Genomic DNA, 22,959 nt, shown 5'->3' on the forward strand with positions numbered 1-22,959 from the left:
CGCAGAGGATGAAAAGAAAAAAAAAAAAGAAAAAAAAAAAGAAAAAAAAATTGGTTTAAGCTCAAATACAGCAGCCAAGAAATGTCTCACCAGGAAATCACCAAGGCATTTAGCCTGTTGCTGACAACTCATCCAAAGCAGGGCAAGACACTAAGACAACACACCCGGCTTTGCTTAAATAAGAAAAAAAAAGTTTTGCAGTCTTAAGAACAAACTGGGGGGGGGGGGGGGGGGGGAGTTGTTTTTTCTTTTTTTTTTCTTTTTTACTTTTTGAAACTACACTTAATGGACTTTTCATCATTTTTCTATAATATTCATCATTTTGTGCACCAACGGACGCACGAAGAAACTTTTGGGGGTTGTCGTTATCGTTGTAATTTCTGCGCCCCGCAGAGTTCTGCAAACCCGCTGGCGGGGCCGGGGCGGTGTTCGCCCCACGAGAACGCGCTCACTCGGCCCCCGAGTGTGCCTGCGGCTTTTAAAGGTCATCCCGCGACAAAGCACAGCGCTGCAGAGGATGGAAAACCCTGTCACGGGGTCCGGCCCCGCTGTCCCAGACGGGACGGGACGGGACGGGACGGGACGGGACGGGCCCGCGGGGAGGGCGCGGAGCGATTCCCACGCGTGGCTCCCACCCCGGCACGGGCACCGACGAGGACCGACCGGCCGGGCGAGGCGGGTCCCGGCCCGCCCTGTCCCCAGCGCCCGCCTGGAAGCCAGCAGATGCTGCGCCAGCCAAAAGCCCTCTCGCCGCAGACCGCACCCCCAGCGCCGCGGTCCCGCCCCGTTGCGAAGGAAGCGGCGTCGTTGGTTGCTACGAGGCCGGGCAGGACGCGCGGAGCGGCGCGGCGAGGCCCGGCGCTGACCCGGGCGCTGGATGGAGCTCGGCGGGAAGGCCGGCGGGGCGGCGAGGGGATTCGCCCCGCAGGAGCGTGCGGGAGGGCGGCGGAGCATCCCTGCGTATCCTTGCTGGGCCGGGCCTCTCTCGGGGCCGGCCGAGCCCTGCTGCGAAGGAGGGCCGTGGCCGCGGGGCTGCCTGGGGCCCGTGTGGGGCGGCGATGGCGCGGCCTCCGCCCTGCCCCCGGTCAGGGACCGCCTCAGGGGTGTCTTCAGACTGAACCTTGTACGGTGGGGGCGTTTAGCTGCCGTGGGAAAGTTCACTTCTCAAGCAAGTTCGGAGTTTTCTTGGTTCCCCACTTCCAGGAGATTATGCCAGTAGGAACAGTGTTTTCCATCCTAACTTGTGGGTTCTTGTTTTTTGAATTTTAGTGGTGAGAGCTACTGTCACAAACTCTTAAGTTTGGCCTGCACAGTGCTACTTAAATACTTGCTGGTGTGATGCAGGACTGATCTGGCTCTGTGGAGAACTTTCATTTAGTGGTGTTAATCAATTTTAGTGCAAACATTAGAGTATTTGGGGGGGGGAGGGGGGGGGTGTTTTCCTGTGTCCTTATGTTTATATAACTACACAAAATGTCCCTTCAAATGAACATAATACAGGTGGGATTTTTCAGCTGGTGTTATGAAAGATGAGTGCAAAGCCTCTTGTAAAATCCCTTTAAAGAGTAAAATGCAATTACATTTTTTTCTGGATGAGCATATAGTTAGTTATGACTGTAACATATAATTATGGGACCTACTCTATATAAGGTCAATCACACAGGCTGTTGTACCTTTTAATGAGTTGTTCCATCCAGTTTCTTTTGTCCTTAACACAGTCTTAGGGGTAGAGATTTAATATTATGTTTTGAACAGGATTTACAAAAGGAACGTCAAGCATTGAAAGAGGATCAAAAAGTACATCGGAGCAAGGCTATGAAATATTTGATGGAGACAAACAGAAGAAGAAGGCAAGTAACTAGGGTTCCTTTAATGGAGGATTGTAAAAAAAAAAAAAAAGAAGAAGAAGAAAAAAGAGAAAACCAAATCTCTACTGTTTTCACATTCACTTTGATAGCTCACTGCTTTGGCCTAGACGAATCTAAGCTGAAAAGTTTCACCAATCCAGTTTATTGCTGTAGGACAAATAAAATATCAAAAGAGCAATATTCTATTTATTTGCTAATTTTTGGAAACTCACTATAGTCACATCTCATATAAACTAAAGGTAAGTAGCACTTTCATCTTGTGGCTCTGATCTGCATTTCTAGTGTTTTATTAGCTGTGGTGGATGTATGAAAAATGTGCTCAGCTGTACAGTGTGGGCCAGCAGAAGGCAGTTGTTGCCTTCTGAAGTGGGTGCTTTTCTGTCTGCATGGCGTAAGAGCTGCACAGCCTCCCCTTCATGGTGAGGCCTTGTGCTCCCACTTCCCAATAAACACAAAGCAACATTTTTCTTGTACAGGATTATATTTACAATAAAGTTATTTTGTGCTGACATTTTAAACAGAGCTTTGCATAATCTGTCTTCTGCATAAATGAGAATGCAAAGCCATGAAATATTCTGTGGCAAATGGATTAAGTAAATTATGCACTGAAATGTCTCAGTGAAGTCCTTGTAAGTAGTTTATTGGGCATAGAGGTCTTTTCCCTCACACTGAGGTGGTGCTCACACATACAGGGGGCTCAGCTTTGTGTACTGGAGAGGCAGTTGGGTTCCTCCTTGCAAGCCCCCAGCTTCACACCAGCTTCTTCTGCCTCTTTTTAACTTGTTAATGATTCTGCCTCACAGTTCCCCTATCAGATGACTTCTGCTGTACAATGTTTACTTACTGGCATATGTTCATAACTTATAAGAGAGGTGGTATATATTGTTTATATTGCCATTTTAGCCTAATAGCATGTGCTATCAACTCACCTTTTGAAATATAAAGAAAAATGGAAGAGGAGATATAATCACCTGTGAGTAATTAAAGACAGAGTGCAACCCACAACCTTTGCAGATAATAAACTGAGTCTCAGTTGAAAAATTAAATACCTGATTTCATTTTCTGGAACAGAACCACTGTAATGCTACACATCTCAGATGTACACTGTTTATTGTATTACTGGTCTTGAAATATTATACTCTAATGTAAAAGCAAATACCAGACAGCCTGCATATTTTTGACAGACTGGTGTAGTTAAAGTAATACTCATGGATACATAAATACATTTCCATATGTATTTCATTGCAGCCTTAAGAAACACAGTACAAATCAGGTGAGCCACTTAAAAATTTAGGTATGGTATTCATAAAATGAAGTCATTTCAATTTGCGATGATTGAGTATGGCATAATTATTAGCACAATAAGTAATTCAAATGGAAATCTGTGGTAACAAGTTTTCTAATAATTGAAAAGGAATGAGTTGTTTAATATTAGAAAGGTAGTAAGTACATACAATGTTGTAAGCTGTGACATATATAATTAAAAATTAAGGGTCACTGAATATGTATAAGAAAGTAATTTGAAAATAAAGTTCCTTGAATATAAATCTTTTTTCCTGGCAGTTATGCAGGCGGGAATTGATTGATCAACCCTTGGGTCATATCTCAAGTCTATATGAGCCAAGTTCCATTAGCTTTCTTACACATGTAAAGGTGCTAGATATGATGATAGTTCTCAAAGGTAGCATGACCTTCTTAAGCTCCATGTTTTCACCTGGCAGCACCCAAAATTCTTCCTGCCACAGGTTACAGGCATGTATTGGGAGTTATTCTTGGCAGTACTAGTGTATGATTTCAAAAGAGAATTTGTATCTTTTCCATTTTTTTTATATGGAGAGTGTGAAGTGTGGCAGTCCATTTTCTACCTGTAACCTTCACATTGAATGGTTGAGGTTGAAAGGGACCTCTTGAAGTTATCTGGTTGAACATCTCCACTCAGAAAAGGGCAGCCTAGAGCTGGTTGCACAGGAATACCTTTTGAGTTTCTCCAAGAATGGAGACTACAACCTCTCAGGGTAATCTGTGTCAGTGCTGTCATCTTTACAAAAAAAAAAAAAAAAAAAAAAGTGTTTCTTGATATTCCAAAGGAAACATCTGTGTCTCAGTTTGGTCCTGCCAGCAGGCAGCACTGAAGGCACCCTGGCTCTCTCCTCTTTTCGCCTTCATTCCAGGTATTTAAAGACATTACTAAGATTCCTTTGAGCCTTCTCCAGGCTGAACAGCCATTCCTCCTAGAGAGATTCCCCAGTCCCTTCATCATCTCTGTGGCCCCTCATTGGACTGTCTCCAGTGTGTCCATGTCTCTTGTACGGAGAGCTAGACACAGTCCTTCAGTCCTTCATCCTGCAGTTCAGGATTCTCTCAAGTAATGGGGGCTGCAGCATGAGAGGAAATGGCCTCAAATTGCACCAGGGGAGGTTTGGATTGGATGCTAAGAAAATTTTCTTCACTGAAAGAGTTGGCAAGCATTGGAAAAGGCTGCCCATTGATTGCAGTGGTTGCATATTGTATACTTCAAGGCAGGGTTTACTGGTGGACTTGGCTACACTGGGTTTGCTGCTGGAGTTGATGATCCTAGAGGTCTTTTTCAACCCAAATGATTCTATGTTTCTGTGTTTAATGAAGATGTTAAAGAGGATTAAAGTACTGCTTCTGGGGTTCACCACTATGTACTGGCCTCAGTTAGGACTTTGTGTCACTAATCACCACCCTCTGGGCCTGACCATTCAGACCATTCCCATTCCACCTCACTCTGCTAATTCAGCCTGTACAGCAGCAACTTGTTTATGAGGATCATAGGAGAGACAGTATCAGCAGCCTTAGGAAAGTCCAAATAGACAATACCTCCTGGTCTCCTCTCATCTACAGGACTGTCATTGCTTTATAGAATTTTATGAAGTTGTTCAAGCTTAACCAAATTTAGTGTCAACCTTAAGTTTATAAATTTTCTTCTAAAAAGGTAAAAGCAATGAATTCCCTTTAGGAAGAAGCACTAGTGAAGATACAGGAGAGTTTATGCTCTCTCCTTAATTTTGTGTCATTTAGGTTAATTTTCTTCATATTACTTTTTGGCGGAAAAATTTTCTGTGGGTTTTTATTTGTGTTTTTTTTGTTTGTTTTGTTTGTTTGTTTGTTTTGTTTTGTTTCAGGAACCACCAGTAGGCCTCCTTTAAACAAGGTTCTGTCAAAGCACTTTTTAAGCTAATGAGTCCTGCATATGCATATGCAAGATTCTTGCAGATTGAGATCTTCTGTTTTCAACCTTTTCTATATGTACTTGTAAAGAAATTTTTCTTGACAGTCTACTGTTGATTTGTTGTAAATACTTCTAAAATGGAGTACCTTCAGCATTAAAAATACTCATCTTCTACAGGCTGTTAATTGGTGTAGTAGTAAAAGACAAAAACATTACTTGCTCAGAAAGAGCAAGGATAGCTTTGGAAATAAAAGTCTCAGTAACTTAAATCACTGATCTTTTTTCAACCCCCCTGATGTAGTCTGGCTGTTTTGCTTCTCTTGTACTGACCAAGCTCCTTAGTTTTGTGTTAACAACAGTAATTCAACACAGCAAAAACAAAACCCCATAGCCTACAGTTTCTACTGGTTGCCTGAGTATCAAGAAAGTAATTTCTTTATTGTCTCACTGATACATGAAGTTGCAATTTCAAGATCAGATGAAGAATGAAATATTCTCTGGGGCAGTAGCTGGCAGACATTCTGTTTAAACAACAGTATTCTGGAAATAAGAGCTACTGACTACATACTTGATGCAAATGAACAGGATATCATATTTTATGTTTCTATAACACACTGCTTTCTAAATGCCAGCTGTCAGTTTTGTTGGGGACTATAGACTTCATGCTGTTACTGCTCAGTGCAAAATGTATGTCCCATTTTACTCTGATGTTACTGTCTGCAGGTAGCTGGTTCATTCTGGAAATGCAGTTGTCTATGTGCATTTTAAAATAAACCTTACAGTCCGTTATCTTGGTTCAGCATTTTGAATTACCTTGAAATAGCTAATCCATCTGTTGAAGTTGGGGAAAGAAAACTGTATCAGTTTCCAATCTATTCCCAACCTATTGTTCTTTCCATAGCACTTTATTTTCAACATATGCACAAGCTTTGTGCTCCACCTACTGGCTGATTAACATTGATTATTTGATAAAAGCTCTTTAAATCATTCATCACTTTTGTTGATAGAGAATGAAAAGCAGCCTACGGCCAGAAGTACAAGAACAATGTGAGCACTTGGTAAACAGAGAGGGCGGAGTGTTAAGAATTCTGTATTGCTTTCTACATCAGAATGGAACTGTGGAAAGTAGGTGATCACTGTAACCATGTGGACTTGAAATGCAGTATTGCCATTTCTGATAATGGGCCACAGGACTGTGCTGAATTTGCAAGGCCTTGAAAAATATGCTTGCCAAGCTTGCTCTCTTTGAACTTTTCTTGACCTGACAGCAGCTTTGTTCTGCTCGGTTTAGCTGTAACAGTAATTTCTCTAAAAGACCAGGTGTCTGTGGCTGATTTATTTTGCCTTTGTTTATTTTTTTATTGTATGACCATAGTTTTATATAGATAGCAGTAAGAAGCAGTTACTATATGCAGAGAACGAGATATTTATGACTCTAAAATAATGAAGCAGTATAGAGGAAGGCAGGCCTGCTATGGTAGCAAGGCTTTGAAAACTGGAGGTGCAGGATGTGGTATGGAGGAGTACAGGCAGCGAATAGTAAGAAATGGCACACAGGCTTGGCACTGGAGACCCCTTGGCTATACTCACCAATAGTCAGCTAAAGAAATGCAGAACTAGATCTGACAAACCTGGGTTTAGAGGTAACAGGGAATAGAAGAATAGTATGTAACATACATTGAAGGCACCATGTATGGAATATTTGGAGGTACTCTGGAGCTACAGATTAATAATGATAGAGCAGACGTGTAAAAGTGTATTACTAAATATAAAAATTACTCCAAGTGGATCCTAAGATGAGGGAGAAGAAAGCATTTACATGAAGATCCTATTGGTCCTGCTGAAGGGACTCCAGATGCTGCCAGTTCATCCTAGCACTCCAGCAAAACCAGAATGAAACCACAAGCCTTGGGATGCAAAACAGCAATGCAAGAATGAGCATCAGGAAAAGGGATAAAAACTCAATGTGTAAATAACAGTTCAAACTGGTTTATCACTATTATTGAGCTCTTTTCTGTATAGATATACTCTAAAATTATTTTTCAGTAACAATTCTGGATTGACAATACTTGGACTCTTCAGATTTTAATTATGCTAACAAAAAGACAGTGCTTCACTATATGAGGTGTTCTTGGGTTTTGCCTATGAACAAGACTTGGAATGTGACAACTGGTACAAAGTGCAGGCAGCCCTCCTGTGGATCTTTGGGGCATATTGCAGGACAGTCCTCTGTGAGCCCGTACAGTACTGTAAGGGTCAGTCCTTCTGAAGCTCTTACAGCAGTTTCAGGCTGTCTTTTTGTATTCAGCATACAATAATCAAAGAAGATGAAGGAATAGATTTAATATGTCTTACTGGTCTTGGTAAGTGTCTCAGATAAAAAAGTTGATTTTTGGGAAATTTCCACAGATCTTTTTAAGGACATAAGATTGCTTCCTGTTTGCCCATAAAGGGAAATTTGAGTGTGAAACCACATTCTAGCCCTTTCTTGATCCTGCTTTAGTCTTTGACCACACAAATATCTCCCTACCTCAATATTAAAATTACTGTGCACTGGTTTGCAACTTGATGTGGCAAGAGAAGAATAATATCAACTCAGTATCAAAAGGCTCATTTCATAGCACTCCATACACACTGTATATATTCCTTTTTTAATTATCATATTCATCCAAGGCTGTAGTAAGCATTTAGTTCACCTGGGAATGTAGCATCTATCACTTCACTGTGAAGACGGTTTAATAAAATTATCCAGGATGTAGTTCCACCATCTAGTCATACTGTTTTTAACATAAAAATGCCTTCCACATAATGTCTGTATATGTGAGACAGCTAAGTATTTTCAGTTTCATATTCCAAATTCTCCATAAATATTTTGGCAGCCGTTTCAAAAATTGCTGCTCCATTGGGTTGTTTATAGTAGACAGAAAAATTGGGTTAAAAAAACACCAGTCAGGAAATTCTTCTGCTAGCTATCCATCTTAAAGCCGTACTCTTTTGCCAATGTTACATCTGTGATATGAACCTGAGTTGGTGGCTTAAGGAGAGTACATGAACAAACATTTGCTTTTAACTGTTTTTCTGTAAGATGTAAATGTGTATTTTTAAAATTGTTTATTTTATGTAATGCACCTGGGTGTTACAATTTATATTCTGCCAGGTCAAGAAGTTAATAAGGCTTCACTGAATAACTTTAATACATTTCCTTACATTAAAATAAGATACTTTTTTCTCCTTCTTGTCTTAATCCGAACCAATTGTGTTAATTATGAGCTGTGCTGAAAAAGACCTCTTGCATCAGCATTTGGACTCGCTCATTCCCAGCTATATGAAACAACAGTCTTCCTTTTAATACTTGTGATTAAGAATGTGGAAGAATGCAGCTAAGTCATATTCAAAATAATATTTAAAAAATAAATACTCTGTCAGAATTGATTTTTTTTCCTTTTTGGAATTATTCACTGGATTTACTCCAGGTGTAAAGTTGTAAAATTTCCCACATGTCTGAATTTAACAAGTACAGTTCAACTAGAGGCCTTCCTGATCAGCTTCTAGAGATATTAAAGGGCATCAAGAAGAATGTGTTTAAAGCACTTATGAGGATAGGCAAGTCTGTTTCCTCTCTTGTGATTTTCATTTAGTCAGATTTCTGTATTAGATTTTAAGGTGAATGAAATACTGAAAGTATTGAACTCTAGTTCTTTTTAGTTCTAACAGGTTTTCACAGCTATGTATACATGAGTTTTCAAAACAGTGAAAGTTCTTTGTCTCTGTCTGCTATGCTTTGGCTTCCAAGTGGATTAAAGTGGATATTCCTGTATAAGTGTGTACTTGGGAATTAGTTGGCGGTTTTTCTGGTTTTTTACTATTGTGCAATTACAGCCTTTAAGCTTTCTAAAATAAAAAGTACCTATTTCAAATTTTTGTGTTTGTTTTCACAGGAGATCAGTCATCACTTTGAAGGGATACTAGACAGGGTCAAGTTGAATATTTCAGTTTTAACTTTTTCCCTGAGAAGCAAAGAGAAAAATAAATGAAATAGCTTGAGTTAAGGAGTAGATCTGTGAAGTAGCAGCTTTGTTCCAGTAAACAAGAACTATTAAAAAACTGCTAGTGATTAGAGTTATGGGAAGGTATCTTATTGTGATGAGAGAAATGAAGAACATATGGCTAAACATTTCTTTCCACTAATGCTGGCAAGAGGGGGACCCTACTTAATGTCCTAGTGACCTGTTAAATCACATTTTTGATACACAGATGGGAAGTTCCCAGCTGTAGTGATCTTTGCATGGCAGGCTTTCAAAGTTTCACGTGAAGACCATTATTTTTATATTATTTCTGCTTTTAGAATAGAATCTTTCCAGGGATGAGGCATCTACAACCTCTCTGTGTGGCCTGCTCCAGTGTTTCACCACCCTCACTGTAAAAAATTTGTTCCTCATGTCTAGTCTAAAGCTACCCTCTTTTAGTTTAAAAACATTAAATATGACTTGCCTACATAGGCACTGTGCCAATAAATATTCTGGGCATATTTCACTCAGGGAGCTAGTTTTTCAGTAAAACTTGATGATTCTGTCAGCAGGAGAAAAGATTCCACATTGCTTCATGAAGCTCATGCCTGCTGAAGGAAACTTTTGTGATGATGGTTGTTTTTTACTAGAGCCTGCTTTGCTTTCCATTCAGTGAGAGGACACATTTAATGTATTTTTTAATAATAACAGATATTGTCAATTATAGTTTCACGTTACTTACTGTTTTATCCCATTTTGTGCTTCCAAACTGATGGTCTTTGAGGAAGATTCTTAACAGCTATGACTTGATACTTACTCTTGCATATTTATAGGTAAAAGCTGTAGTCCTTTGTGCTATTTTAAAATAGCAACTTTTAAACTGTTATTATTTCCCCAACAACTTGTAAAAAGCACGCACAGAGCATTTGCAGTTAACCTTCCTACTGATTTGCTCATTATGATACACTTATGTAATGCTGTAAAGGCTGTTGTAAAAGTCACATTGGTGACAAGAACTGATCGAGTCTCTGTTAATTCACATATAAAAAAGAATCAAATCCCTGGTTGAGGTTAAAAAATAAAAATATGTTTTGACTCTTCTTCAGCACCCACTGTCCCATTTACATACCGACAAATTCTAAAAATCTGTCTGTGCTGAAGTTAATAGCATTTAATTTATGGACAAGCAAGCTTTTGTACTAGAATGGCAAGTTGGTAAACAAATAAGTTACTAATATTTTGGTAAATGTAATTTCTAAACATAGGAATGATCTACTTTTGCTTATTAAATACAGGGCCTTTGAAGAAAGACAGAAGGAAGAAGAAGCAAAAGAACAAAGGTTTAGAGAACAAGTTCTGCAGCAGAGGAGAATTAAATTTCAGGAGGCAACTGCTAAGTTCCAACATGCTCATCAGTCCTTTTCTCCACACAAACAAACGGGTTTGTCAGTTAAAAATTAACCATTATTCACAATACAAGTGTTTTTATATTCACGGAATCAGAAAATAGTTAAGGTTGGAAGGAACCTCTGGAGGCCATTAGTCTTTTCTATTAGTAAACAAAACAATTAACTTCACTCAAATAATTGAATTCACAAAAGCAAAACTACTGACAAGTTCAGATCTGATACATATGACAATTGGGTAGGTGAAATAAAAACAGATTTTTTTTTTTTCTAAAAACTGTATTGTGAGGTATTGCAGTCACAGCAAGTCCATGACCTCCTTGAGGTATTGTGTCTTCTTGGGTTTTCCTCGCTTTTTTGACTTCAGTGTACTTACTGGTTGCAGTACTGTGCTTTCACAGCTGGGTGAGAGGTGCTACAAAGCCACTGACAATTACTAGGATAGTATAATGATCCTCTCTTTGAACCTTTGAATATAAAATATTCAAAAATGTCCATTTTGTTTATCATTAAGTAAATGTAGTCCTAGGATATATTAATATGTTACATAACTTTTTTTTTTTTCCTGAATTAGTCTACTTTCTAAGCTGTACTCTTGCTGGGAAGCAGTGATCACTTCAGCTCAGTTCCTGCTTTCTTGGAATCAGTGCAGATTGGCAGGATTTTGTAACAGCATTGGCCAAGTCTTATTTCCTGTCAACTTTCCAGTGTTCAAATGCTTAAGATATGGTCTATTACTTAGGTATTCTTTAACAGATTTACTCTCTCAACTGCAGTTGTGCCAGCTGTGAGGTAATGTCTCTGACTTCAAGATCAAATGTCAGATTAAAATTACAAAATAGAACAGTACTGGCTTAGGGCTTCTTCATAGCTCTACTGACAGCCCAGACTCTGTAGCAATAGAAAGAATCACATTTTTTTCTCTTGGTTGTCATTTCTAGAAATTCTGCCTCTGCTACTCTCTACCCTACTTCTATTCACCTGAAAGTGGCAATACATTGTGCCTGTCTGGACTCCTTTCCCCACTGGTTCAATTATTAAATTACAATTTGGCCTCTGTAAAATATCTGCAAGCCATAACATTGGCTTAGTGCATGAGTGGAATAATCATGATGTAAAAACAAAGTTAGATTTTTTTAACCTCGTATTTTTTCTACAGTGCAGTTTAAAAGGAAATAGCAAAACTGTTGAATACATGTGTGACTCTAAACACTTAAATAGACTGGGATTTTGTTTCACAGGAACTTAAGGTGCTCTTGCATGTCTAATAATGCTAAACTGCTGTGTTTATTGTAGCTGTCTGGATTTAGGCTTCTAAACTTCAGCAACTTAACCAAACCATTTATGGTAAAATATTCCAATTTTAAAAAACTTTTTCCCCATTGTGTCTTTTTAGCTTTGGTCTCTCCAGTCCAGACAAAAGCACCTTTTCAGTTAGAAGAAGCTCTTGAACAAATTAAAGGATCAGTTTTAACACTAAACATAAATGAAATCGACTTCAGGTAAGCATTCCTGTTTACTCTGATAATAAAAGGAAGTAATTTTCTTACTGTATTCAATAAACAGCAAACAATTACCTTTATGAAATTATAGGGCATTTCTCTCGTGGCAAAGTAATAATTTCTGTGAACTTTTCCAATGAAACATTATGCAATTTCCTTGAGTTGTTTGTGTCCAGTTGGTAAAACAGCATAGGAGATGACACAAACCTTTTCCCTTCAGTGGAATTCTGGGAGCTGTCAAGACTAACTCAGTCTCCAGTCAGTTATAGCCCAACTCAGATTGCCATGGTTATCAAGCCATTTGCTATTCTCAGAATTATTCTGTCTAGGTGATTTCTTATCCAGATTTTTTTCCTTTTGGCATCCAAGGATACTCTAGTTTATATGTTCACCCAAGGATCTCCTTTCCAACTGTTATTCCTGTATATCTCATTCTTTATTGTGAATGTAGAGTGTTCTGGTAAAAATTTAACCTGTAATTTCATTTTTTTTTAATCACATAAAATTTTATTTGCATACTTTTCATCCTACCCAAGCACTGTTACTAAGATACCTTGACTTATAACAGAATGTTCCTTCATACATTGTTTATTCATCTGCTGTATTTTCTACTAGTTCCTGGTTACCCCTTTCCTAATCTCTCATTTCTTTCACATTGCAGCTCAGGGGGTTATTTTTGCTATTGTTTCTTTTGTTATTCCTTTCTGCATTTCAGTTATTTTCTGTATGATATAAATTGTGCAGATGTTCAGAATAGAGATAAATTCTGCCTGAAAGAGGTCTCCCTACTTTCAGGCATCAGTGTGTTCTTTATTGTGACATTAATACTCAATATGTTTACATATTTCTTCTGATTAAGATCACATTTGCTGGTGATAAACTGGTCAGTTGAGAAAATATTTTATAACTCATAGAGCATAACACTCATGCTACTTTCTAGTCAACATTCATAGGAAGATTTCAAGAATAAAAACAAAGAAACAAACAAGAAATCTAAGGAGATTAAATTTATATGTTCATAGTATTTGACAGTTTGTTTTCCCATAGTAACCAAATTTAAGAGAGAGCTAAGAATCGTGCAGTTAATTATATTTCTGTAAGTTTGAAAAGAGAAATCGCTCAAGGAAAAAGCATGAAAATCAGTAACCCCAGTATCAGAAAGGTTTAAAAGTTGAGTCCATTATGATCTATTGGGAGGTCATAAGACATCTAATACAGATAAAACAGAAGAGCATTATGAGAAGGTTCTGAACAGTGAAGGTTCTTCAAAACTCACCAGTTCCGAGCTGTAGAGCTTTAAAAATTTCTTGTAATCCCTTTAATTGGAAATTTTGGGACGGGTACTAGCTAATTCATGTGAAGTAGTAGATACCTTTCTATATTTCTGTTGCTTCTTGCAGTTCTATAAATGCTGAAGCCAAAAGTCTTGTGTTGTCTTCAGAATTTACCCTTCCTCAGAAAGAGAATGCACAGAATTCATTGACAGTCCCCTCTTAGAGGAAGGAATGAATACAGTATTAAGTATGCAAGAGAAATATATCTTCAGACCCAACTGAATATCTGTGAATTTTAAAAGATTCTAGAATTCATAATGTCTGTGCTTTAAAAGGTGTAAAGAAATAAAGTAAGCAATGGAGGCATATTAACTCCTCTTGGAGAAAGCAAAAGTCCCAAAACACCTAGTAAGTGTATTCCATGCTGCAGCAGAGCCATTTTGCTTCTAGTAGGGTTTAGTTATTATATACTAAAGCAAATATTTTACAGAACTCATTAGCCAACAGATGCTGGGATGCTTGTACATTAGGTGTGTAAATGGCATGCTGCTCTTTTTACAAGATATATTTCCCTGTTGGTGTTTAAAATTGCTGTGTTTGATGAATTTCAGTCTTGGGATACAAACTTTAATATGACAAATCAAAAATGGCCTATGGAAAAGTTGGAATGTTGAAACTTTTATAAATAGAAATGGTCCAAGCATGTAGAAATTTTTATAAATATGAATTGTCGAAGTACTCAAATAAATATAAAAAAAGTTGTGTGTGTCCAAAAAAACAACAAACAAGATTTTTCGGGGCCAGGTGTCAGTCGGTCTGGTTCACAACAGCAATAAAGTTTTGGGATAGGGCAGATATCTGCCATTCAATAAAAAACCAGCATGGAGTTTTCTGAGTTCAGTAAATAAATAGGTGACAGCCTTTGCTGTCAGCCATCTCATCAGAAATAATAAATTCCATTTTAGGCTCTCCTTAAGTCACTGCAATTAAGCCAATGTTTTTTGCAGTCTTGTATAAAATCTCCTGAAAAATAACAATAATCTTAATGGTTTGAAAGTTTCCATTTTCCATTGCTCTAAAATTATAAGTATTGTAATAAATACCAAAAAAAAGTCTTATTATTTACCCACTTGAACTTGAAATAGATCCACTAAAAACGAAAGGGATAATTTTAAGTACAGGAAGAGAAGGCTCAGAAGAAAGACCTTAAGCTGAAGAAATGGATAGAAATAGAGGAAAGAGGTTACTGAATTTCCATACATATGTGAAAAATATGTCTTCAGCTGAGAGCTGGACAGAGGGCCCAACAACACTATTCCAAAGCTATTCCAAAGATTTATTTATTTTTTTTTTGGTCAGGCAACAAGTACCAATTCTTTAACATGCCACAATACTGACATTACTAATCATTGGTAGATTTGGGGTCTCTGGATACTAGAAAGCCTTCTTGCTCTTCAAAGTAAGGGAATACCTGACAGCATCAATACAGTTATGCTCTGCACATGCCAACTTTAAGGAAAAATAAAGCCTATTTTCCTGTTTGTTTTTTCCTTTTTTAAAGAAAAACAACCCCCCCCCCCATGTTCCGTTCCTCTAAATTACCAAACTCTTGGCTGACATTTTCAATATTAATGCAGCCTGAGGCAGTCACCCAACAGCCCAATCAGAAAATTTTATTTATAAATAAGAGAAGTTTTAAAATGGAAAGTGTTGGACACTTTCAGACAGTACTAAGAGCTTTTGTTGGGCTTTTCATCATTTATTGATGGTGTATACTTTTTGTAAGAAACACATTTAAAAGTGTACAGTTGATGCATAGAAATAAGACAAAGTAATAATTTGCTTGTTTGTATCAAGAACCACAAATGACGCTTCATCCTCATCAGCATCTAGAAGTGATTCTTTCCACCAGAAGCAGAATTCAGCAATGTTTGGCTGTGATGAAACAATACAGGAGAGCAGTAGAACAGACACAGATAGTCACCAACTTCTCTTCCAGAAAAATATGAATGAAATACAACAGCTCCTTGAAAAACAGCATCTCAATGACTTGGAGGTATGATATTTTCATTTTCATGTGATTCATTGCAAGATGCCTGTAAGTGTGACAGAAAGTTTCTTGAATGTGATAAAAATGAAAGTTCCGTTCAGCTGTCTTTATCAATTAGACAACATGGGAGGGCACACTGCCTTATCAGTAGATTGTTTTTGTAAAAATTATGCATATTTTCCAGTAAGAAGTCAGAGATCTTTAAAAATCTTTGTAAGAATGCTTTCGCAAATTCATCCAAGATACCTGTTATGTTGTCCTTTTTTTCCCGTTAATGTAAGATTTGTATGTCAGACTTCTTGTTTCTGACATTGGTAGCCAACAGTTGATCACAGGAGTCTTGTGCTACTTCTGAACTTAAAATGGTGATTTTCAGTGCACACCCAAGTTTCTGCTGTGCTGATTGTGACAGGTCAGCACAAAATGTTATAGCAATATAATGATGGGCATATCAAATGTTGGGGGAATTTTTTTGTTTGGTTGTTTTTTTTTTCTCAGGGTGTGGTGATATGTGAGAGATTGACTTCAAGTCTCTTAAGATCATTTTTTGTCATCTTTGGAATAGCTGCTTCCAGCAATGAGCTTTTTCTGCCTGTAGTAATTTTTAGACCAAAAATCACTTTAAAAAGTCACCTTAGAAACAGTGAAAATCGAGAACTGAGCTCTACAGTGATTTTTAGTTGTCCATTTTTAAGTGTGATTTTATGTCTCAGTGCTGTCTGATTTTGGAAACACTGTCTTCAACATTATATTTTCTGGAAAAAAGAGGGCATACTTTGGGGCTCATTCTTTTGTTTCTATAATATCTATTGGTATCCAGAGACGTGGTATCTGAAATGACCTGGACTCCATGAAGCCCATCCATTGATTTTAGTCATGGCTGAAGGCATGGAATCATTGGTGGCCATAGAACAAGGGCTTTTCCTTTTAGTACAAGTGTATGGATAACTTGTGAAAGACTTGAGAGAGTTCAGATATGGTTTGATACTGATGTTTCTAGGAGCATTCATCTCTGCCTTTGTATCTATTTTGTTATGATGGTTATGCATGAAAATCTTGTGCAGCTAATGTCGAACAGAAAATCTCAGTCAACTGGAATGACATTCAAAAGTTGAATGAAGAAAAAGCGTGGTTTGTACTGGCAGTGCTCATTCTTATTTCTAAGCATAAAATAAGGAAGAAAAAGTGACAATTTATGGAAGGGAGCTGATTAAACTGAATTCCAGATAACCACTTTACAAAAATACGAAAAAGTCTAAGCTTTTTTTTCAATATCCCATTTGCATTTCCATCTCTTAGAGAGTTTGCAAATCCCTTCCTAAATGATGATGCTGTATTTGGCAGTAGCTGCATTAGAGCATCTTAGAATTAGAAAACAAAACACACTCTCTTAGAGAAAAATATATAAAAAGATTCTTCTAAATGTATTTTAGGACTTCTATATTGGAGTGTTTTATCAAACAGAATTATCACTTCCTAAGTGAGTTCTAGGGGAAAATGGCTGTGAGTCATGCATAATTTTTTGCTTTCAGTTTTTATTAAATGTTATCATCAATTTTGTACACTGCATATAATATAGGAATTTGTATTTAAAAATTAATGTACTTTTGAAAATACATGTAAAAAAATTTGCTTTTTTTCCAGAAGGTATTTTTCTGCTACCACTAGGGGTTGCTCAGCTTCTTTCGTCTGATGAATAGTTTCAAAATGTAAACATTTATACTTCAGACATTTGGATTTGCTTTCTTAAAATTGCACGCTTTGGATTCTGTTTAGAAAAATAGTCAAGAAAGCTATTGACCTTGTTCTAAGGCTTGAGTTTTGGAAGTGTAATACTTGGATTGTGCTGGTGGCTGGTGTGCATGTGCATTGCGACTTCCGGTTTTGTGAAATAATATTTCTAATACTCTTACTAATAAAATTTATAATTTATAATGATTTAGAATACACTTACTGAAATCAATCGACTTCAGTAGTCTTGATACTACCTGTTTTCCAAAGTAATTTCTGAAATTAAAGTATTTCACTGTGCACATGCTTTGCAACCTGGCCATCCACTGAAATCCTTTGACCTCTCTTTGTTTCTGTTTTTACAGGCCCAACAGGATTATAAAGATTCCTAAAATTCTTTACTTTCCTACAGGGCAATAAAGTTCTATGTGAACCTTTTACCAGTAGATTTGTTGTGTTCTGTGCTTTTAATCTCTAAATATTTGTACAGATTCATTGGTAAGCCATGGGTTTTAGTGGCTTCTACCATTTTCCAAAATTATTTCATGTAAAGTATTGAGAGCAGTAGATTTTATTTTATGCAATAGTTGCATCCAAGCCACTACATCAAAATTACTGTTTTATGTTCATGATTATGTTCCATTTTGAAGAATTTAATATTGCTAACTTCATTCACAAAAAAAGGTTTTGTCTCTCCATCTTTTACTGGTTTTATTGCATGTATAAATAAAATCTTTAGAGTGGAGCTGGTAGAATAGTCTTTATCTAAAGCTTCATGCAGCTTTTCACCAATGACATTAGTCCCAAGGTGCTTAACATTTTTTAGAACTGTTAATTCATTATGTTGAAATTTTCCATTTCTGGTACCTGCCTTGAACTGAATAATTTAGAGAATTTCCACTAAATGGCTCAAATGAGACAAGAAAGAGTATTGTTCAGGTATTTTTTATCTTTTTTTTTTTTTTGGTCACCTCTTCAATTTCATGGCCATGCAACATTATTTTGGTCAGAACAATATTTCTAGTCTCTACCAAAAAAAATACATTATGCTTGAATTAAACTGATAGCGTAACATTTTATGTCTGCGTTTCATTTTTTAAACAAAATACTTGGAAGTAAGAGCTAATTCAAGACAAAATCAGTATCAATTATCACATGGAGATTGTATTTTCCTCTTCCCCCTTTATATGACTATAATTAGTTTACTCAGGTGGTATCTGTGAAATCCAAATTTAAACCCCTTTCCAACTGATTTGGAGCAGGGTTTTACCATGGTTCACTGCTTTTTCTGAGCATATTGTGCAGTCATTGAAGTACTTGGTGCCACTCTTTCTATGGCTACCATTCCCCTTGGAAGAAAACATGTCAAATAGGAATGGAACACTGGTATAATTTCTTAGATATTGCAACCCAAACACTAACCTTAGCAGTTTATTCTTATATTATGTCTAATACAGGAAAAATTTGTATCTTACTGTAATGTGTGTGTTTAGACATGTTACATGTAAAATCACATAAGTCTCTTGAGAAACAATGAAGAATATTTTCCACTGAACTGCCTGATGTCACCGACCTTGCAGTTCACTTGTAAGACTGTTAGCTGTTTGTGTTACTGTGCTTTTTGAGTTTCAGTGTCTGTGAAATGAGGGTGTTTCAGGTAACTGATGGAAAAACTGTAGTGTGACTGGAATGAGTTAACCAGAGGTTCCTTCTGCAAGAGGTGTTGTGTCAGTCTAATTCTTCAGAGCCATAGGCAAGACCAGCATGGAAAAAAAGGAGTGCTGTCTACAGAGTCTCTCCCAAGCATCAAGAACTTTTAGAATGCTCAAGGCTAGTTTAGGGAAAACAGACTCTGTTGGGGAGGCTTAGGATAAAATGGCCTTGAAGCAGAAGTTAAACTCGATTTTGTAGAGACCATTCAACAACTTGAAATAGGTTTCTACAGTTGCCTTAAATCTAGAAATGTTGGCCATTTTTTTACTTGTAAATGTGAGTGTTGACATTTTTATGTTGATCATTTAAATTATATGACAGGCCTGACTGATTTCCTTATTTTCCTCTTGGCAAGAGGAGAGGTGTTCAGTTTTCATTAGCTTTCAACCAATATTGTGGCTAACGGCTATCTTCCACATTATTTCAGTAATCCAAAATTCACTTGTGCTGTAAAGACAAATGGAAATATATCTCCAGACCAAATTATTTTACCCAAATACTCGACCTTGTTTTGATTGTGTATTCCTCAAGAGTAGGTTTTGAGGTTTTGGGGGAGGTTTTTAATAAAATAACTTATTCTAAACTTGTGCTGTATAAAATCACATGACAATCTTCATACCTGACCATCTGGAGTTCATTCAACAGTGTCTTTGCTCAGTTCAAAGCATTTCTTGAACAGGTAGTAATCTAGGATTGAAGCTGAAACCACTTTTCAGTACAGAAGAGATTGTTTCAGAGTTAGACTAATACATGGATAAGGTTTTGTTTGTGGATAAGTTATGATTATTATACATACAGCATAGCTCACAAACCACACGAACAAGGAAATTGGTAGTGTCCTTTAATATATACATGTTCCATTTTTACAAGCATATAGTTTTTTCATAAGAATTGCCATACATATTAAGCATGACTCCATTTTTGGATTTACATTCATATCCATGTGTCCATGTGTGTGTATATGCGTGCGTGTGTGCATGTGTGTGTGTGTGTGTGTGTGAAGTATTTTTACCATATCTCATGACTGGTTTTGGAGGAATTTGTTTTACTGCAACAGAGTAGGATGTTCATAAATGTAGCTGAAATAAAGGAAGACAGTAAAAAATAGCGGTATCAAATCTTTAGTGTACTGCAGTTACAGTAAGATTTTCCCTTGTGGGAAGGGACTGGAAGATGTAAAGTTTGTGCCTATGGGTCTACCAGGATTATACTAATGTGGTCTTATCAGTGATAGTATATAATGGTGTCTCAAGGGGATGTTGGAAAATTTATTGATTTCTTGTGAAGATTGAAGTATCAGACTCCTAAGTAATTTTGCCCCTTTGAAGATGGCAGAGTTGTTTTTCAGGTTGTTTTAATAAAGATAAGACTTTTGTGAATTGTAAAGCAACACAGAATTCAGCTACTCTTTTCTATCCTAGTATTCTGTTTCTATCCTAGTATTCTAATGGTGGCCTGGGTACTCAGGAGTCTAATCAATTATTACATGATTTCTAATATTAATTTTTATAAACTTGGAGCAGCACTTCTGTGGCATTTAGTAGCTTGAGCTTTGCTGGGCAGCTTATGCCAAATACTTTCATATCTCCATAAGGAAGTATGGTTCACAGTAAGTAAAGTACAAAATAAAGCATCAAACCAAACACCCAGAATTCAGAGGACAAGGATAAACAGAGAGTATCTGGGACCTCTTTCAGAAGACTGAAAGTTCTTGAAATAAACAAAGAATTGCACCATTTCAAATAGTGGCAAGATTTTAAAAAATTAACCTTTTAATTTGGTTGGCTATTTAGGGGAAGGTAGATGCTGAAAGCTTGTACAATTTCTTATAAATCATATCCATGAAGTTCTTAGGAAGAATGTACGTCTTGAAACATATCTGATTGAAAAAAGTTGAATTTGTAAAACAAGTAACATGTAAGGCAAAGAATTTTTTTTCAAGATAAGTGATTATGCTAATGAAGCTTGTGGTGAATGTTGGAAATTACAGGAAACTGCCTTATTAGGTAAATTTTTTTCTAGAAAGATACAAATATAAATATTAAAAAATGCTCTGAGATACATCATTTAGCCTTCTGGTTGCGCTCTATGGAGTCAGGCTTTGTACTCAGTGATCCTCATTGGGTCCCTTTCAGCTCAGGATGTTGCATGGTTCTAAAAGTATTTCTATATCTGACCTTTAGGATTTCCTTACATAAATCCACCTTCTGCTATAGCTGCTGCTGTGCAGTGCACAAGAGTGGGACCATGTTAAAAACTCTTCCATCCTTAAAAAGTATACTGCTAAAATAAAAACCGATACTTTTTTCATTGACTACAAAAATGTATACTATCATTTTAGAAAATAAAGAGCTCTGCTAGGGTAGCTCCTCAGCTGAAAGAGCGATTATCTTAAAAATTGTATTCATACACTGATTCATTCAGGAACTGTGTACTGGTCAACTAGTATTATCTATTCTTTTTTACTGATGTTATGGCTCCAGTCCATTCAAATCTATTAACTGTAATCATTCAAATTATTATTAGTTAAATAATCATTATAAAGAACTTCTAAAATTCATAGTTCATATCTATGCCCAGTATTTCTCTATGACTATCTGCCTTATCATGTTTTTTAATTTACAATCCCATGATATTGTTACATGACAAATTTGTGGGGTAGACAATGCCAGCTCAATTTATTAATTCATTAATAGGTTAGAGACAAACAAAAAAAAGAGTGAACAATGCATTATGGTGCACACTGCTTCACCACTTAATAATTTAAAGATTTTAATAGTATTTATACCTAACATTATAAATTGCGCTCCTGGAACTGAATGACTAGATTAGTGTGTGAGAGTTAGACATCTGGGACAGGGTACCTGAGAAATAGTACTCTGAGTACTGAGATGCTAAAGCAACAGAGAGACAAGTTCAGCTGCAAATCTGTTTCTTACACAATTATGCACATTTATCTCAGGGCTTACTAAGACTGAAAATCAGAACAAAACATTGGTATTCGGTGTTCAGATCACTTTTCTTTTAAATCTTCTGATAGCATGGCTTACTGAAATTGCCCGCTTGCTTGTGAAATTAGAAACAAGTTTTTATCCTGAGAAGTTGGAACCTGCATTTCTAGCATCCTGTGGTGATTTTCCAAACAAGCAAATCAAGTTCTTTCAAAAACTCATAGATTCAATAGATAGGTAGTTTCTGTATCCTTAGCCTGGGAGGGGATCAGGCACCTAGGCAGCAGACTGGGAAAGACAGAGGTGTTGACAGCAAGCTTTTCTCTGGTCATCCTATACCTTCATAGCTTCTTTGGTGGGTTTGGCACAATAGAATGGATCTCTTGTGTAAGGTAAGCACAAAAATCCTTTCACAGTGTAACTTGCTCTCTTGAGTCTGCACAGATCTTCTGAGAATAAGTACTGTGCAGTGCTATGAACCTGATGTTTTTCAAACTCATAAAGAAATTAGATTTAATTTTTAATGGATTTTCTCATTCCATAGTTGGTAAATTTGAAACGAGTTGTTTAGGTACCTCACTGGCTTTGGAAGTTAGTTTTGCATCTAAGTAAGTTCAGTGGTGTCTTTTACTTCATAGTCAATGTCAAGTATAACATCATAAAAATACACATATAAAAAGCAAAGAATTTATGTAAAGAAACCAGTTGAAATTATCAAAAGTAGCAAGTAGTGTGAGAGGTGTGAGGGGCCTCAGTTTTCAGAACAGGTAGAATTTTTTTAGGATTTTATCTTCAGAAGAGTGTTCCCATTCACCTCTTGGAATTATGAACAGTCTGCACTTCTTTTGCAGAAAATGTCAAATACACATGTAGCAACTCTTTAGTGTAGTAGCATTCTAACCAAGTCCTTTGGTAGAAAATTCACTTGTCAGGTTCACTAATAATTTTACTTGTTGCTATGTTGGTCTTTCACTGGCCGTATGAAAGATCCCATAGGCTCATGTTTTCCTTGTTTTAGTGCTTTACTAAAATGAAATTGCTTGACAGCTGTTTTAAGTCCTAAGACATACAAGTGACCTCATTAATATCTCAGAGATATTCCTTTCCTAGGGATGTGGATACATGTTGGTGTTAGATTTCATGCATCATAACATAAAATAATGCAGGCTATGGGCAATACAGTAAATTGTACTTATATAACAGGAAAAATGCAAATCCAGTAAATAACAATGTAGTACTCTATGAACATTTTGTTTTCTTA

At 36.9% G+C, this 22,959-nt stretch overlaps 1 protein-coding gene across 1 annotated transcript in view; it reads left to right on the forward strand.

Annotated features, from left to right (window-relative positions):
• Positions 1–877: 877 nt before the first annotated feature.
• Positions 878–22,959, forward strand: part of CEP126 (centrosomal protein 126) — a 33,935-nt gene continuing 11,853 nt past the window's right edge. The window contains exons 1-5 of the mRNA XM_062514488.1: positions 878–960; positions 1,725–1,850; positions 10,367–10,512; positions 11,874–11,979; positions 15,111–15,309. Coding sequence (XP_062370472.1) covers positions 878–960; positions 1,725–1,850; positions 10,367–10,512; positions 11,874–11,979; positions 15,111–15,309 — 660 coding nt within the window. The remainder of the gene's footprint in view (positions 961–1,724; positions 1,851–10,366; positions 10,513–11,873; positions 11,980–15,110; positions 15,310–22,959) is intronic.

Source organism: Cinclus cinclus, chromosome 2, assembly GCF_963662255.1.
Source record: "Cinclus cinclus chromosome 2, bCinCin1.1, whole genome shotgun sequence".
NCBI classification, from domain to species: domain Eukaryota; kingdom Metazoa; phylum Chordata; class Aves; order Passeriformes; family Cinclidae; genus Cinclus; species Cinclus cinclus.